General features: G+C 35.2%; 1 protein-coding gene across 1 annotated transcript in view; it reads right to left on the reverse strand.

The window, feature by feature from the left end:
• Positions 1–19,443, reverse strand: part of bru3 (bruno 3) — a 616,612-nt gene that overhangs the window by 525,390 nt on the left and 71,779 nt on the right. The window contains exon 3 of the mRNA XM_053757110.2: positions 17,918–18,006. Coding sequence (XP_053613085.1) covers positions 17,918–18,006 — 89 coding nt within the window. The remainder of the gene's footprint in view (positions 1–17,917; positions 18,007–19,443) is intronic.

A 19,443-nucleotide genomic window follows, 5' to 3' on the forward strand; every position in this document is an offset into this window, starting at 1 on the left:
CCCAGATGTCGGCCGTACAAATTATTTACTACCCTCCTTTTGTCAGAGCCTTTCATATTTGTTATTGCGCACGTGATACCTGAGGCAGACTGAGACCTCACAAATATACGGAACCCTTTCGCCCATTAGTAAGCACTTTTAGTATTCCAACGATATATTTTATTTTTTTTATTGTTTTTATTTTGTTCGGTGGGAAATATCTTCTAGAATGTGGAACAATTTTAGTGCAGTAATAAATCTGGGCTTATTCAAGCGTGTGGTTCCGCCCTAGAATAGGACCGCTCCATATCCTCCCGTGGATATCGCAAGAGGCGAGTAAGAGGCACTAAGCCTTAATAGCTGGTAGGCAACGATAGCATTTCCAAAGAGGGTTGACGTCAGGCGCGCGGCCGGTTGTAAAATCATAGCCAAATCTTTGGAGCGTCACAACTCCGAATGCACCCGGGAACATGCGAATATGAGAGAGAGGGAGAGTGCAGTGACAAATCGAAACGAAATATGGTGTTCCAAATATTTTTTGCCAGACAATATATTGCAAGTTTAAAGTCTATACACACGCACCACGATGATATAGGTATAAACAATCTATGATTGATATATTTAACTTTACGATTACCATAAAATTACATTAAACTAGATGTTACCCGGGGCTTCGTTCACGTGGGAATTTTGAGATAAAATATTGCCTAGAGCAATATGGATAATGTATCTTTCTGATGGTGAAAGAATTTTTCAAATCGGTTCCGTAGTTTCGGAGATTACCCTACTCAAATATACAAAGTCACAAACGCTTACCTCTTTATAATAATAGCATAGATTAAACTAAATAGTATCTACCTTAGAAATGACTTATGAATAATGATATGACTTATAATATGAACTTATATATTAAAGGTTAAGAAAGAATTGAGTTTCTCAATCATTCATTCCCCAGTCATATTGATTTTCTTTGAAGCTCAATAACCATGTCACTACAATTAGATAAACCAGAAACCCGTTGAAAATAAAAATCAAATGAAACGGGAAACGGAACTAACTATTGCGGATAAATTCCGCCAATAACAGAGGCGTGCTTCCGCGTCGGATACATACGGATGTCATAAAAAAGTCACGGGCATCTGTCGCGCGATATACTGCTGTGCCTATTTGCATAGATTCTGCCCCTAATTTAGACATTTCTTTATTGTCAAGTGAATTTTTGCAGAGTCATCATTAACAATCTCGACCTTAATTTGACGACCTCGGTGGCGATGTGGTAGTGCTTGCCTCTGAACCGAGAGGTCCCGGGTTCGATCCCCGGTCGGGTCATGATGGAAAATGATCTTTTTCTGATTGGCCCGGGTTTTCTTGGATATTTATCTATATAATGTATTTGTTATAAAATATAGTATCGTTGAGTTAGTATCCCATAACACAAGTCTCGAATTGATTTGTCCTAGTTACATTTATTTATCTCATTTTAAGTCTTCAAGTAAAAACTACTAGATGGAATTTGATGCGGTTTCCACAGTCGTATAGCGGATTATAACTTAAAATCTGGTATAGATTTCATCGCAATACGTGGCTTAGAACCCGAGAAATTGGCAATAGTAAGTTAAGAGCAGACGATGCCACAAAGTTGCGGACGAAATCTAGTTTAAATTATAATAAAACTCGAAAAATTGCATGGAAAGATCTTAATTCCATATAAAAATCCAATGTGATTGAAATAAATGATGAATTTGACTCCGTAAAAGGAAACAATATAACTAGCATAGCAAAATAAAATCTTTTCTAGTTTGCATTCTCTAGAGATGGGATGCAATGTAACATATACGCACATATGTGTTATCCATTAATCCTACTGTTCCCGAGAACAGAGTAAACAGACATGCTGGAGGGCTTAGCTCCATCTCTGTCTATAACAGAGAGAGTGAAAGAGACGAAATATTATATTCTTATAACGATGCATACGCTCCGTTTATTATAGAATTCTGGTTCAGCCTTTAATGCATGTATGTATATCATTTAAAAAAAATGTTTTAGTAATACGAATTCTAAGAAATTCGAACTCATTTTGTCCGATATTTTATGTGAAACAATTTTTGGATACATAAATAAGTACTGCTACGCAGAAAAACGAAAAGTACGCCATTTTGTCTAAATGTTAGCGGCGTGCAAGTCAAGTTGACTGATCCAAATCAACCTACGTACAGTACTCTAATTTTGTATATATTTAAATGTATGGTTATATTTCCATTATGGTCAGCTATTATCCAAACGGTTTCTGTAGACCAAGTGTGTTTTACAACCGATTTCCCGTCAAGGATAAGGCTGGTAAGGTTATATCTGCAATTTTTATGATGCTCTCAAAATTAACATCGCTCTAAGGTAACATACATATTGGCTTCTATTTGGAATATCACATTAATCTCTTTCTCTCTCTCTCTCTCTCTCTCATCTCCACATGTTCCCGCCTGCGTTGGGGCTGTGACGCCACAAAGCCAGCTTAAAAAATAACCTTTAAATTTTGAAGATTCAGCTGTATTATACGACCCGTCACCTACCTAACGTCAACCCTCCGTAAGAATGTTGTTGCCTATTAGCTGTCTAGGCTATGTGTCCCTTAATCGCCTCGTATAACATCCACGGGAGGAGATGGAGTGGTTCTGTTATTGATATTTATATAAAAGTGTATCTAAAAAAATTTTTATGAGATTTTTCTTAAATAACCAATCTATTAATATATATAAATATTATCTATTCCCAAACTAATAAATAATAAATAATAATCTATTCCCAAACTGATTCCGCCATCACATTTTTATCAATTTATTTAATAAAAAATTGTCTTAACAATTTATGCTACTTACTAGATTAAGAATTTTATTTGAAAGTATTCTTTGAATATATCAAGTTTTTCATTATACAATGTTCAATCTAGTCACAGTTTGCTAGACCGATAACAGGGGCCACCAAAATCCGTGTATTCGATTAAATAGTGCAATGTGATGAATATATTTCTCAAAATTATTTTATGAATTGTATCCTTATCCTTATATTTACCGCCTGTTACTTTGACCGAAGTAAAAGAAGTAATTTCGCTATGATGCCTTTATTACGGTCCCTTCTCGAATAGAGTTATGACTGTTCCTTCTTTTTAGATAGTATAATTTGCCTTGGGCGTGTTTTTATTTATTTTTGGATTAGTAACAGATAAGATTAGATTTCTGTTGTTTGCTCGGTAAATAAATAAATAAATAAATCTATACTATTATTATAAAGAGGTAAGCGTTTGTGAGTTTGTATAATTGAAGCATAACTATCGAACCGATTTCAAAAATTCTTTCACCATTGGAAAGGTTTATTATCCAAAATTGCTACAGGCTATATTTTATCTCAAAATTCTCACGGGAGCGAAGCCCCGGGCAATGTCTAGTAATAAATAAATATATTACATTGAGCTATCCCCAAAGTAAGTTGAAGATTTCTGTTATGGGATACTATATAGATCAAAAGTGATTCATATTTGTTATATGTATAAAGATACATATAACAAATATGTATCTTTATACATATAACAAATATGAATCATTTTTTTACTCGATTTCACTATAATTTTAGCTTCCCCACCCACTACTGAACATGAGCCTCTCTTTTTGTCGATTATCCTATTATTAGAGTTCTTGGATAGAGGCCATATCACGTCTTATTCCGTACGAGGTAGACAAAGCTAAGATTTGCGAGACCCGAAAGCAACGTATGGTTTATCGGTGAAATTGCGATTTAATATTGAAAGTTAATAGGTCCTTTCATTTGTTGAATTTTAAAATCAGTAAAAAAGCAGCTAGCATATTCTATCTCTTTCTTTTACTCCACTGCACTCACAAATAATATAGATAAAGTTAGCCCCGAAATAAATGCAAAATTGGTGTTATATGATAAATCAACCATACTATGCTTTATAACATATAGATATATAGATAAACGTCTAAGTCCCGAATCAATCTGTAAAAGATATCAATCTTGATTATATGGATAGGTGGTTCGCAAAGCGCAAGACAGGCAGACAGACAGACAGAAGACAATAATGAGTTTTACTATATGTAAGTAATTAATGTAAAGTACATTAATGTCTCTGTACTGCAGTAATGTCAATTTTATGTATGATTGATTGTGGAAATGATTCCTTCCCCAAGAAAATTGACGGATTGTAACGACCGCGCAGCCGCAGCGGTGAAACGCGCTGCGAACCATCCGGATACACCCAGCAACATCACATCATCACCCAGAATTTCTCCGCTCAACTAGGACGGGTTAGGAATACAATTTCACAAACTCAATATCACTACACACGTACGTGTCTCATTCATCATACAGTGAGTGGAGCTAATTCGGTGCGCGCTATAAATTGCGTTGCCTTTGAAACAATCGCTGATTCATATACCGTTAATTAAGGTTAAGCATCTGGTTCATCAAGTTTCGGGAGAACAACAATTATTATGTTGAATTATATATTTTGAAGTTAGCTGGTAATTCAAATGGATTTGTTATACATATCATACTTACATGCTTTTTAACTTATTTTTGAAAATAATAATGAGATGAAAAAATTCTGGAATCGAGCGGGAATTGAACCCGCGCCCCTGTCTATCGGGACGGTGTTCTTGACCACTGAGCTATCGAGACCAGGCCAATTGGGCTGAAATAATTCATCACTAATTATCTACTATCTAGTTAAGAGTACCTACTACTCGGCGTAAGACGTAAAGAGATGAATTAATTCGGCCGAACTGGCATGGTCTCGACGGCTCAGTGTTCAAGAGCACGGTCCCGGATAGACAGGGGCGTGGGTTCAATTCCCGCTCGATTCCAGATTTATTATTTTCAAAAATTAGCTAGTAATAAATACTGTACAATGAAATGAAGTCGGCGAGATGGTCTCCAGAGTCGCGACGTTAAAATGGAATTAGGCTGGGCACCTGGCTATAGAAGGAATGATGGAAGGTGGAGTAAAGTGATACCTCAGAACTGGAAAACGGAGCGTATTACATCCGGCAAATTAAGAGTGAGTTGCACCGTGACATTTGAAGTTGATTTTAACAAACTGACAAAATGGTATACTTTGCGTTTTTCTGCGCACGTTAAAGTTAACGTCAAAGTAGAATATGATGCAACCCACCGTAAGAATTTTGAAAAGCGATTAACATGTAATTATTTAACTTCTTGTCTGTTCCTTAATACCTCAAAGAATATAAGTATTGAACGCAAAATACCAAAGTGAAATACACAAGAGCATCTCTATTACGGTTGGAAACCTGATTGTCTAGTAATGTATATTTTGTATTTGCTATAGTATAGAATTCGCTGGAGTAGCCCGGTTGTACGGATGCATTGAAATGCGCAGAGCGCGCATATACTAACAACCACATCAAATTCTACCAATAAAGCCTGTCTAAAATCGATTGACCTATCGATTAAGCTTATATCTATGACCTCAGGGTCGAATATCGCGTGGCAGGAGACCCCGCGAAACGGTTGGGTAACATTGACAATGGCGAGTCCAGTAACACCAAAATGTTTTGAACAAATATTCATTGGATGCAAATCCAGTCGGCGGAATTAGAAACTATACGTTTGTATTTATTTGACGGTATTTTAACCTCCATTTTAAAAAGAGGGGTTGTGCGATTATACGATTAAAGTATATTAGGTACCATTACGTACTAATTTCGTAATTAATACAATACAAATGTATTTACATACATACGTCATACGACAAAATTGACTGGAGCAACCCACCCTAAATTATCACAAAGTTAACGGTTGAATCAATTAATTACGAAATTGGTAATGTATCAATTAATTACGAATGGTAAAATTCAAATGAATTTAGAATCTCGATGCTAAAAGCAAAACAAAAAACAAAACCTACACATGTCTAAAGTCATGCCATTATTTTTTTTTTATGCATGAAAGTAACGCATCACGGTTCAAACATCACGGCTCGAACATAAAATGATACTGGCGACAACAAATGACAAAATGAAGAATTTGAATTAAGAAAATATTACTTTTCAAAATGTTTCCGAATTTGTTCGCCAGGTCAAGTCTTGTTCAATCCATCCTAGTTAAAGATATTGTATTCCATTTCATGAACTGGCACTGTGGTAATATTGCTTAATATTGCCCACTCGGCTAATTCGGCGGGCTAAACGTCGGCCAGGATTTATGGCGGGCCAAATTAGCTCACTTTGGGATGATGAATGGCCCAGGTGGAGGATATGGGACAACGGCTCTTGTAAAGTTTAACTGGGTAACACGTGACAGCGATTGTAGATTGCTAGGTTTTAAAAAAAAATCAATTCCCATGCTTGGAATTAACGATTTCAACAGTGGCAAAGACTACGTTTCATTTCGAATTTAAAGAAATTAAGAAATATTTTTAATTCTATTAAAAAATATCTATGTTATTAGACATTTATTTAAACCACGATTTTTAATTGATTTATCGTCTATTTAAAATTTTAAATATGGAACATGCAGGCCATAATTAATTAATTACATGACATTTACCAGAATACGACAACCAATTCGTTCCGGCTACGTACTCAACGCCTTACGGCTTCAGTCTGACAAATAGTTAGCAGAATACCAAAAGTGTTTCAGATTTGTATCGGCTTGAAATAAAATACCAGAATTAGGCCGCAGTGCAGACTGGGTCATAATGAGACCGTCTTCCTAATATAATTATAATAATTCACACTGGCTGTTTTGTAACTCACAAGACCAAAGAATTTCATTTTTTCTTTCAAGTTTTTTTCCTTCGTAATTTAAAATGTATGGAGGCCGACCATCTACCAATAAATTCTATTTTTAAAATTCAATTTCCATCCTCGATAGCGACGTAATAACTATGAGTTTTTCCGTCCGTGGGAGTTTCGCATATCCCACCCGATATTCGGATAAAACCTACCGAATATGTGAAATGAAAAACATATTACGTATCTATAAGTCATGGATATTCTATTGCTACTTATATGCTAAATCAAAGTTACTGTATTATGTAAAAATAAATTTATATACAGCCAGTGGATTTTATGTGAATAAGTTACAAATATCCACCTAATGATCCATTAAATTAAATATGTTAGTTACAACTACTTGCCACTAAATTTCTGTAGGCAGTCATCTCAGATACCTAGGGCCTAGTCGATTTGAATAAAATCTGACAATTAGGAACAATATAAGCAAGCAAGCACGTAATAACAATATAAGTTTTGCCACTGGAATCAACACTTCACGAACACGCACCGCGCTCTCATAAATATTCTTACTATGGCGTTATCACAACAGTATGCAAATGAATGAATAAAAATGTTAATTGCACTTAGGCTTTGACCTCGATTAGAAGGGTTTTCGTTCATAATCTTAGTTGGTAAATGGCCTGTCAAACACAAATTCTGCACTCTCTCTCAACTGAGCGTATTCCCGGTTCCGTCCTCAGCCGTTGAGCGTCGGAGCCCAGGGTACGCTGGTATGAATGCAAATTCTGTACATCAACTATATATTCTGTGATATTTACAGATATTCATTTGTTGTAAACGTATATATCGTAGATGATATGCGTGCCAATTGTCTGGCCAATACCTGAAAAGCAGACCCTCAGACTCCGATACTCTGAGGCTGAGGAAGAAACTAGAAAAAATCTCAGATCAAAGCAAGAGAGAGACATTTATTTAACATAAACATATCATTGCAATTATAGTTAAAAAACTGTAGATAAACCATCACCATTTTTCTTTTTAATATCCTACGACCTACCTGATGGGAAGCGGTTACCGCTGCCTATTGATGCCAGCAATACCTGGGGTGTCACATACTTGTTGCTGACTTTTTGGAGTAGGTTCTGCTGCCACAGTTGCATTTAGTAATTAAAACTACCTCAGATTTGTCGGCAACGGTTCTTTTGCCATTACACGTTATTAGAAGTTGGTCCAATATATCTTATCATTTGATAAGCCCTGTCCTTTACTAGTCCTGCCCTGTTCTGTTGTTATTTGACGACCTCGGTGGCTCAGTGATAAAATGCTTCCCCCTGAACCGGAAGGTCCCGGGTTCGATCCCCGGTCGGGTCATGATGGAAAATGATCTTTTTCTGATTGGCCCGGGTCTATGTTTTTCTACATATGTATTTGTTTTAAAATATGGTATTGTTGAGTTAACATCCCATAACACAAGTTTCGAACTTACTTTGGATCTAGCTCAATTTGTGTGATTTGTCCTAATATTTGTTTATTTATTATTTATATTCTCTTCGATTTCAGTAGATTAACGAAAAATGTGAAAATTACAAACCACACCAATAATAATACATTTCTGGGATAGTCCGCCATTGTGCGCGTCTCTTTTGATACCGCCTTTATTTGTACGTATTTTCTTTGTGCAATACAAAGTTTACAATGAGTAACGACACCACTTCTTCCCATTAATCTCCGCTTCTAATTCCAAAAAGTTGCAAACCAATTACACAATTAATTCCTCAGGCTTCCCCTGGCGCGCTATCGCCAATAACCAGGGCAACAAAAACTGGAGCAACGTTTTTACGAGGTAACGTAATTGAATGCGTCATGTTTACGAGACCCGAGACCATCAGTTGTACAGTCACCAGCACATGAACTACAATTCAAACTCTTATTGCCACCGCTTAGAGTTTGTGCTGGTCCACTTCATGTGAAGTTGATTGTACTCGTGCAAAAATCTGAACCTGTGTCAATTGCAAATTGTTTTACTCTAATTTTGATGTCTATAGGTAATCATGTCGATTTTTTTTTATTTCTCTAACTAGATATATATCTCTCTCTTTCATCTTCATGAGCTCCTATTTGCATTCGGGCACGAGCACGAGCACGTACATGAGCTCGTGCTCATGTACGTGCTCGTGCTCCTGCCTAAAAAAGAACGTTAGAATTTTCAAGATTCGACTGAGATTTTGCATCCATTTACAGTCTGTCAAACGTCAACTTTCCATGGGAATACTATTGTCGCTCACAGCTATCCCTTAGTCGCTTCATACTACATCCACGGGAAAATATGCAGTGGTCTTATTCTAATTAAAAAAATCAGGGTAATGTATATTGCCCCGGTCAGATATCTCAATCCATCGGCGATAATTAAATTTTATTAGCGACTATAAATCCGAGGTGGCGTGTGGTAGCCGAGGGTGTTCCAAAGGCGGCCCTTAATTACTAGGCTAATTGTAGGCTCGATACGGCCTGCAATGCGGACCAGATAAGACAATACACGTCTTCTGTCTCTTTCTTTGTTTTTTCTTTTTATTCGAGTGTGTTTTGTACCTAAATGGTGTTAAATTTAAGGGTTAACGAATGAGTTTTGATAAAGTGTCTCTTTCTTTTTAAATTATTACAAATATTTTTTTTCCTGTTGCGATGAATTTTTAATTTTGTTTATTTAATCAATAACTTGAATCTATCATTATATTATAATTAGTTACTTGCGTCTTGCTAGGTATAATAGATTTTTCAAGTATCCTAATATGAGGACAATAATAAATGTGGCATTATAGATATTTACAGTGATTTTCGTCTATTAATAATTTTAAAATTATCGGAGTTAATTAATTTCTCATATTTTATGTACACATCAAATTTTCATGAAATTTTGTGTACATGTGTAGGCAACTTAGACACCAATAAGAGTATGGAGGACGGTTTTGACAGCGTTGACCAATGTTTGACGTGTATTTATTTATTTCAAAATATTCATTTTCAAATTCATATGTACATATAAATAATTTACAAACCAACACATGAGTGTATCAAATCTTCAAATGAATATTGTTTTATAATATTTTTTTGTATCCATTAATAGGCTGTGGCTAATCTCTCTGCTTTTAACGGTAGACAATAAAACGCTTTGCAACGTTTCCCCGCAACTTCACAGTTTTTATTGCCATGTGTTCTTTTTTACCCATTTTTATTACGCCGAGGACTTAACTCGTGGTCAGCAAAATATACGCACAGAGATTACAGTTTTCTATTAATAAGACAGTTATATCAGACAAATGAAAAATAAACCGCGCGTTGGGCGTCGTGTCGTATCAAGAAATGAGGTAACTTTACTTTGTAAAACATAGCTGTGGCAGATGTCAAATAGAATGAAAGTAGTACGTCTATCTCTATCGCTCTCATTACGAATGTATTGGTTCATCCTGCTATCATTGGGATCAAGCTATATTTTACAAAGTACAGCTAATGGAGAGATAGCAATATAAGGAACTCTACCGACAAAAGCCTCGCTCTCAAATTAGATAATGATTAATAAAACATGTGTTTTCAAGGTTACTTGAGCTATTAAGCATCGGACCCAAGATACGCTTTCTTCCTCTTTATTCTTCATTTGTAGCGGTGGTGGTGTAATGGTTAAGATGCCCGCCTGTGGATCGAAACGTCTCGGATCGTATCCTACTCGTGACCAATATGATTCATATATATAGACCCACCGGCTTCCGCGGTGAAGGAAAACATCGTGAGGAAACCTGCACACTGGTGGACGGTATTGTTCACTTGTGTGTATGCAACTACCTGCCACTAGATGGCGGGAAGTAGTCGTAAAAGTCATGTCAGATGCCTTTAGGCGACTCGAATAAAATCTGACACCAGATTTAGCAATAACACACTCGATATGATGATGATGATTCTTCACTTTGCATCATTGTCAGACTAGTATGTACATATAAAATGAAAAAGATAGCAATATTATGCACTTTGCATCAAAAAGTTCTTAGCAGTGCGGCCTATACTTATATAACCTATAGTTAATGCGCAGCACCTCGAGTAATCCGAAACTTACTTGAGTGTTTTCAAGAGACGTAAAATCCGCGGTTAGGGTACAGTAAAAATCCGTTACAATTTCCGCTAACGTCTCCGCGCCTCCGGATTACGAGGTCATCGCGGATTCCGCGGCGGATTTAAGTAGCTTACAGTTTGATGGTCTTTTTATAAGAATACGCGAGATTGGGATTGACTTTTGAAATTACGTGGAAGTATCCAGCGAAGCAAGTTTTATAAATAAATAGGTACAAGCCAAGCCATTTGTTATTCGAATCGAAGAATTTCCGTTTAATAAAGAATATTATATTAGAAAATATCAGTTTCAAGTTTTTTTTAAACGATTTACTTCGGGTTAAGGGCGAGCGAGTCACTTTGTAATAAATAGCAACATTACTGACAGAGAAATGTGTGTTTGCAATTCACTCATTGTCGAGTGGATTCGCAGTGAAACACAGCTAACCAATCCCACCACAATGTGACGTGAATTACCAAACCACACTCTGACCTTGTATACCAGGGGCGTTAAAGAAACGATGCCGATAAGTAAACTCGATTCTTCAGGAGTTTGACGATAAAAATTGGCCGTAAGAAGAAAAAAAACTATATTTTGAGAAAAAAGTAAATTTTACATAAAAATTTAATCATTAAATTATATATATATATATATATATATATATATATATATATATATATATATATATATATATATAATTTAATGATTAAATATATATATATATATATATATATATATATATATATATATATATATATATATATATATATATATATATATATATATATATATATATATATATATATATATATATATATATATATATACATATATATATATATATATATATATAGTAGTGGTGGCGCAATTGTAAAGTGCTTGTCTCTGAACCGAGAAGTCCTGGGTACAAACCCCGGTCGGGTCATGATGGAAAATGATATTTTTCTGATTAGCCCAGGTCTTGGATGTTTATCTTTATATGTATATGTTATAAAATATAGTATCGTTGAGTTAGCATCCCATAACACAAGGCTAGAACTTACTTTAGGGCTAGCTCAATCTGTGTGATTTGTTCTGATATATTTATTATTATTTCCATGCTAAGATTGAGGGCGACAACCACGGCTCAATGTAACTCGGGCTGCTTGATCTCTGATAGCTCGCGTAACAGTTTTGCATGCGCCGACCGTTGCATGTAAGGTCTAATAGGTCGGGTGTTGCTCGTGTCGAGACACACTGATTTTATTTCTAATTTTATTATATCAAGAAATCAATTTTGCTGCACAAGCTTTTCGTCAAGTAGATCTTAGTACATTACATTACTATATATACTTAATATACATCTATACTATTATTATAAAGAGGTAAAAGTTTGTGAGTTTGTATGTTTGAGGCGGGTAATCTCCGAAACTACCGAACCGATTTAAAAAATTATTTCACCATTAGAAAGGTACATTATCCAAGATTGCTATAGGCTATATTTTATCACAAAATTCTCACGGGAGCGAAGCCCCGGCCAACATCTAGTATATTATATTCCTTGACCGTTGAGAAGTTGCCATGTTGAATGCACATCGTAAGTTATATTTAGTATCGATATTTCTTATAAGAATAAGAGTTAAGTTAAGTAAGTTGCATGTATGTTCTAATTCCGGGTATGTTATGTAAAGCACATCACTTCAGCAAACATTCAATAACTTTACATTATTACAACATTTCATCACATCATCAACGTATATTAATATCAAAATCTATGGGAAAAATGGAGCCGCAATGCGCTGCGTCGACGCAGCAGATCACAATCGAGCATATGGTTTTAGGTTCCAAATCATATAGGCCACGCAAATTAAAACACACCAGCACTCTTTGGGATTTAAATGATTTTTTTTTAAACATGTAATTTTGTACCAATATCTGTATGTAACAACAAAATTAAATGAAAATTAAAAACTAGTATGAACAATTTTTTTTAAATGAGATTTAAATTCTATGTTCTTGTGAACTGTATGTAGTTCCAGTTTATAGACAGCGGTGATGAGCCTCCGTGCCGTTGGTGGTGTTCAATCGACTTATAATCAAACATTGATACTATCTACTATGTAAGTTTCACCACTAAAATTACTTGATAATACTACTGAACCATTTTCAATTTGAAATTGCAATATAAACTGCACGTATCAGAATTTGAATTAAGCTGCTTTTGTGTTTATCATACTGTATATACATTGCATTTTATGTACTGTAAACATCACAACGAGCTGTTTAAATTTATATCGACTGTAATAACATAGCTATAATGATTTACTCTTGTTATGTAAATATAATAAAATGATTAATAATTGAATAATAAATGAATCGTGGATTTTATTCATTACTCAGCCTTTGGTCGTTTAGTCTCAAATGTGACAAGATTGTATTGTGAGCTATTCATATCAGACTTGTATCTTCAACGTATCAAAATTTTCCTTTCTGATTATTTATTTTTCAAGCCAATCATCTGTGTACGTTTAAACACTTTTCATTCTATGATTATTTATATTAAAGCAACACGAGGAACAGTGACTATTTTAGCAAATATACCTGTATAAAATCCCATCCTACTGTTATTCCTAATTGGAAAAGTTCTGGCCGAATTTTTATGAAATTTTGTACTGGGGTTGAAAAAATACACTACAAATAAAATGTCACTTTTATCTCAATACTAGCCGCCCGTCTCAACTTCGTTCGGGCAAAACATAATAAATTATACACCTAAACCTTCCTCAGGAACTATTTATTGGTGAAAACCGCATGAAATTCCGTGCAGTAGTTTTTGAGTTTATTACGAACAGACAAAGAGCAGAGCACTTTGTTTTATAATATGTAATGATACCTATACAAAAGGTAAGCACGAAATGCAACTAATGCAATAAATGTTAAAGTTAGTAGTATTTTAATTCCATTAGTCGTAATAATGATTTCTCCTAGCTATTATCTCTTCAGTTAGTGGAGGGCTTTACATAAATCTAGACGGGTCTATAGGGCACTTAGCCCTGTCAGTAACTTCGGTGATTGCACGTGGCGAGCGCACTACTCACTTGGGACTAAAATTGCATTTGCGTTTAGAGTTTCATTAGAGTTGAACATGGAATTTTGAATAAGAAAACAAATAGAAAGCCATTTTACATGAAAACGTCTGTGTAGCTCTGATGACGAATATTAATTGCAACGATTTAATTTAATACCAGCATGTTTTTGTTTAGTTAAAAAAATATATTAATATAAATTTTACATACTATCGAATCATCAACAATACATACCGTTTCCCCTCCGGAACGATCGGTCTAATTTCCCGTTTGGTCTATTTTGAACTTTTGGTCTGTTTTCCTAAACTGTAAATTTGACGATTGGTTTGCTTTCCTGATCAGTCTACTTATCTCAATGGTCTGCTTTCCTGATTGGTCTAATCCATGTTGTTGCAGGAATCCATAGATGTAGTGACCACTTTTTATCAGGTGGACCGCATGCCTCTTTGTCTACTTTGTATGTATAAAAAAATTACAAATAGGCACCTGTAAGTATCGTAAATATAAATTTAAACTTGACAGAAAATTCCATTCTATGAATACATAGAATTGAATTTTCTATACAAGATATATATACACAAGATTATTAATAAGTGATCTTGTAGCATGTCTTACTCGTATCAGACGGTGACAGTTTATTCTGCCAATTCTAATTGACTTACAACATTGCAAATTCTGTGGAGTCGAATATAGATTGGATAGGTTAGTTGTTCGTTATCCCGACGACATTACAACCTATTCTCCTAGTGTTAGTTAGATCACCAATCGAGCCAAAATTGAATTTACTTTTTAAAAAGGCCGAATATAAATAAATTAATTATACATGGACTATATTTTCTCGCACAACGAATTTCCATTTCAATTCAGCGCGGAAACGCTGCCTGTATGATGGGCACCTTGCTAGGGGGTCTTTAGATATTTTAAGTTGTAAAAGTATATACAAGTTATTTTTAAATTAAATAGTTTTTAGTTTAAATTAATATATAAGCGCATAATCTGATAAAAACACAGGTGCCGATTGCGAATAGACAATTTATTTAGTTTTTTATTATTTTGATATACATTATTCTAAAATTTTGTGAGTATTTTGTGAGTATTTATTGTTATTTAAAATTAATATTTAAATTGTAATACATCCTTACATATTATAAAACAATGTCCTCTGCCGCGTCTGTCTGTCTATTCGCAATAAACACAAAAACTACTGCACGGATGTTCATGCGGTTTTCAACAATAAATAGTATTATTCCTGAGGAAGATTTAGGTGTATAATTTATTGTGTTTTTACCCGAGCGAAGTCGAGACGCGATGGTATTATATATATATATATATTTATTTATACTTCCACTGGGCTCTGACGCTCAATCGCTGAGAAAGCGACGGTGCGCAAATGAGAGAGAATGCAACAGATAATATAAACATTTAAAAAAAAATGTAAAATACCCCTTACTCCGATGTTGCTGGCATCCTCTCATCTAGTTAAAAATAGTTGAACATATTCATGATTCCAAACGGCTGAATAATTTTCCAAACTTAGCTAAGAACATTCTCGATTAAATTATCTATAAAAAAAACTAAGCAGCTTAAATTATCTATAAACTAAACAGCCTACGCTGCTACGATGCCACGGACAGACATACATATACACAGACACGTTAAACTTATAACTGCCCTCCTTCTGTCATCGGGGTTAAAAATTATAATTTCCAACATTTATCATCGCATAATACACATGAGAAAACGGATAAGAGCTCCTGTCAAATACATTGTGCAACCTTAATTAAGCGTCTTGCAACCTCATTAGGTTGAATAACTAAGAATGCAACCTGTGTATACGTCAAGTGAATTACGCGCATATTCCAACAGCGTTTGTAGGTATCGCATATTCTGTCTTGCAATGTTCCTTGAATACTCGATACACAATCTAGATTACAGTTTCTACCGTTGTTAGAAATGCGATAATTTAATGATAAATTGTATATTATCTGTAACATTCCGTCAAGATTCCATCTAGTAGATTCATTTGCATAATAGAAACAAAGAGCCACTAATATATTTTCTAACGTTACTATGGCGTGGTAACAGCGACGAGTTTGCAATGAATTTGGGTAGGTTGATGTGCTGTTGACTGTACGTATTTCGACTATTCAGACTTGCGATCACTGCTAACAAAATAAATTGTGGCGAGTGAGCTTTAGAATAGGAACAGGTTTATATACCTAACTGTATATGGGATAAACTCGAAATAATATAACCAAAGGTTTGTTAAACAACATAAATTTTGTGTGGCGCTTGTCCTTTCGGATATTTTGGCAATCTGCTCCTAACTTGATCCGGTGATATGTGGCATGTGGAATAACGGCACTCCAAATCCTCTCGTGTATGTCATACGAGACCACTAAGGGATATATAACCCAGCTGATAGGGAACAATAACGTTCCCAAAGAGGGTTGACGTTTGTCAGGTTTGCCGTAACATCACACCTAAATATTCAAAATTGTAAGATTTTGTTCTCGGACCCCGGGCTTTGCGGCCTCATGGTCTGGAATACAACCGGGAACATGCGAAGATAAGACAGATACTAACAAAATAAACTGTTATTGCAACAGTAAATAATTTATATTTATTTATTTATAACACACTAGCAGCTCATTAAGCTGATGCGTGCGTGTCTTGAAGTTTGGAGATGTTGACTGAAGGTGCAATGACAACATTCTCACTGAGTTTGTTCCAGTCTCGAACCACACGATTGGATAGAAGAAAATTACTGTTCGGTTTTCTTTTTGCCGATGTGCGACACAGTTTCAAGGAATGACCTCTTAATTTATTATTTTCCGAGAGTGTAAACAGATGTTGCAGACATCGTAATATTTTGTTAATATTTTGTAGGTCTCGATGAGACGCCCTCTCTCGTCTGCGGCGTTCCAAAGTTAAGAAATTTAGTTTCTTTAGTCTCTGTTTATATGTTTAAATTATTAGTGTCTTGACTAATTTTGTTTCCCTTCGTTGAACATTTTCAATCAGTGTAATATCTTTTTTGAAGTAAGGGTCCAAGATAACGTAGGCGAACTCCAGCCGCGGTCTTATATATGTCTTAAAAAGCTTAATAAAAGTATTTGGAGTTAGACTCATGAAAGATTTACGAATTAAGTATAGAATACAATAGAGAATTTGTCTTCTTCACTATGTTGATTATATGCGTTTCCCACTTCAAATCAGATGTTATTGTAACGCCAAGGTCTTTATGTGACTCTTCTGCTGTCAACTGCCGATTACCATTATAGTAAGTCTTACGAGGGTTCTTTTTACCTATATGCAGTACAGTACATTTCTCAGCATTAAGAGACAGTAGCCAAACATTGGTCCAATGGAAGATGTCATTCAATTCTTTTTGGATGTCTTGGAAATGAGTGTTAGGATTTCCAAATAATTTTGTATCGTCAGCAAACGAAGAAAATTCAAGCTGTAACGTTTGTTTTAAGTCAGCCAAGTACAAAATGAACAGTAATGGTCCAAGAACGGATCCTTGCGGTACCCCACTAAGCACTGATCTGGGGCTTGAGAGAGTGTTTCCTACTCTAACACAAAAAGTTCTTCTTGTGAGAAAATTGCTAACCAACGCAAGGAGTCTCCCTCGTATACCAACATAAAAAGTAAAATAATGTAATGTAGGAATTACTTTTATTGCGTATTTCCTAACTTTATTATAAAGGGAAAAGAGTTGCATTTTTGTTTGTAATTGATAAACTTAAAAACTACTAGACAGATTTTTATGAAATTTGGCACAGAGACAGACGAAACCTGCAAGAGTAACATAAGCTACTTTTCAATTGAAACCTTCAAGAGAATAATATATAATAGGCAACTATTCTTAAAAACGATTGTTGGACTCTAGCGAAGCCGGCCGTGCCATTTTATAAATTCACTTTTTAAACTCGTGAAACTCGTCGATTCATTGGCCGCACAGGTATATAGGGTATAAGTGAGCATGAATATAAAATACTCACTTGAATATTCCTCTCCCAGCAAGAGCAAGGCGGGACCAGCCCCACAGGAACTTAACGTTTCCATTTCTTCTTGAATATTATCATGCAATCTGAAAAGAAATAAAGTTGGCTATATCTCACTAGTATCATAAAGGCGAAAGTTTGTATGTTTGTTCCTTCTTTACGGCAGGTGATAGGTGTGCCAATTTTTATGAAATTTGATATTGAGATAGTTTGATACCTTGGATCAAACTATCTCAATATCAAATTTCATAAAAATTCATAAAAATAACACAGGAACGTAGCGGTGGTGGTGTTATGGTTAAGACGCACCTGTGGATTGTATCTTACTCGTGCCATATGAGTTTGTATACCAATCTGACTCATTTTATAGTAGTTTTCATAGGCGTCATATTCCACTTGCTTTCGGTGAAGCAAAACATCATGAGGTACCCTGCATACTGGTGAAGAGTTTAGTTCACTAGTGTGTATGCGACTACCTGCCACTAGATGGCGGTAAGTAGTCATAAAAATCATGTCAGATGCATTTAGGCGACTTAAATAATATCTGATCCCAGTGTTAGCAATAACACACTCGATATAAATTATGATGATGTATTTGACGACCTCGGTGGCGCAGTGGTATAGTGCTTGCCTCTGAACCGAGAGGATAGAGAGAGATCTCTGGTCGGGTTATGATAGAAAATGATTTGAATTTTCTGATTGGCCCGGGTCTTGGATGTTTATCTATATATGTATATGTTATAAAATATAGTACCCTTGAGTTAGTATCACATAACACAAGTCTCGAACTTACTTTGGGGCTAGCTCAATCTGTGTGATTTGTCCTAATATATTTATTTATTTGGTCATCAAATCTCTCAGCAAAATATTTATAGTTCTGTTAAATTCATAGTAAATCATGGTCGATGGGCATAACTATGGATCAACGCAGTAAATTCTTCCATATAATTTGCACTGTCAAACTTTACGTCTATTTTAACGTTTAGACAAAATGGCGTATTTGGCGTTTTTCTGCGAACGTTAAAGTTAACGTCAAGTCAAAGTTGACGGTGCAACCCACCCTACATTCAAAAGTACCCACTAATTACTCATTAAAAATATATTAGACACGTTATTCCAGAAAATCTGTGTTAATCGTTTAAAGCAATAGAGCTCGTACGAAATAATTGAGTTTAGATATCACGAGCTCTTAGCGATACTTGGAAACGAAATCTCGTTAATTATAGGCCGGGAGCCAGGTGTTGCAAGTGTCATTAATACGCTAGTTAGGGTGAGTCGCACCAGTTACTTTGACGCTGAATTTAACCTGATTAGACACAATTGCGTACTTTGCGTTTTATTGCGCAGGTTAAAGTTGACTGGTGTAACGCACTCTTAAGATGAAACCGAGGAATTCATAGAATAGTTTTGCAGGTTTGAAAAGTTAACTCGAAAAGAAATGGAAGTAAATTAAGTTGGAAACTGGAACATGGGCATCGACACTTAATAGATAAAGAAGTAACTGGAAAAGCATTTAAATAGGA

Source organism: Plodia interpunctella, chromosome 16, assembly GCF_027563975.2.
Source record: "Plodia interpunctella isolate USDA-ARS_2022_Savannah chromosome 16, ilPloInte3.2, whole genome shotgun sequence".
Lineage (NCBI taxonomy): Eukaryota > Metazoa > Arthropoda > Insecta > Lepidoptera > Pyralidae > Plodia > Plodia interpunctella.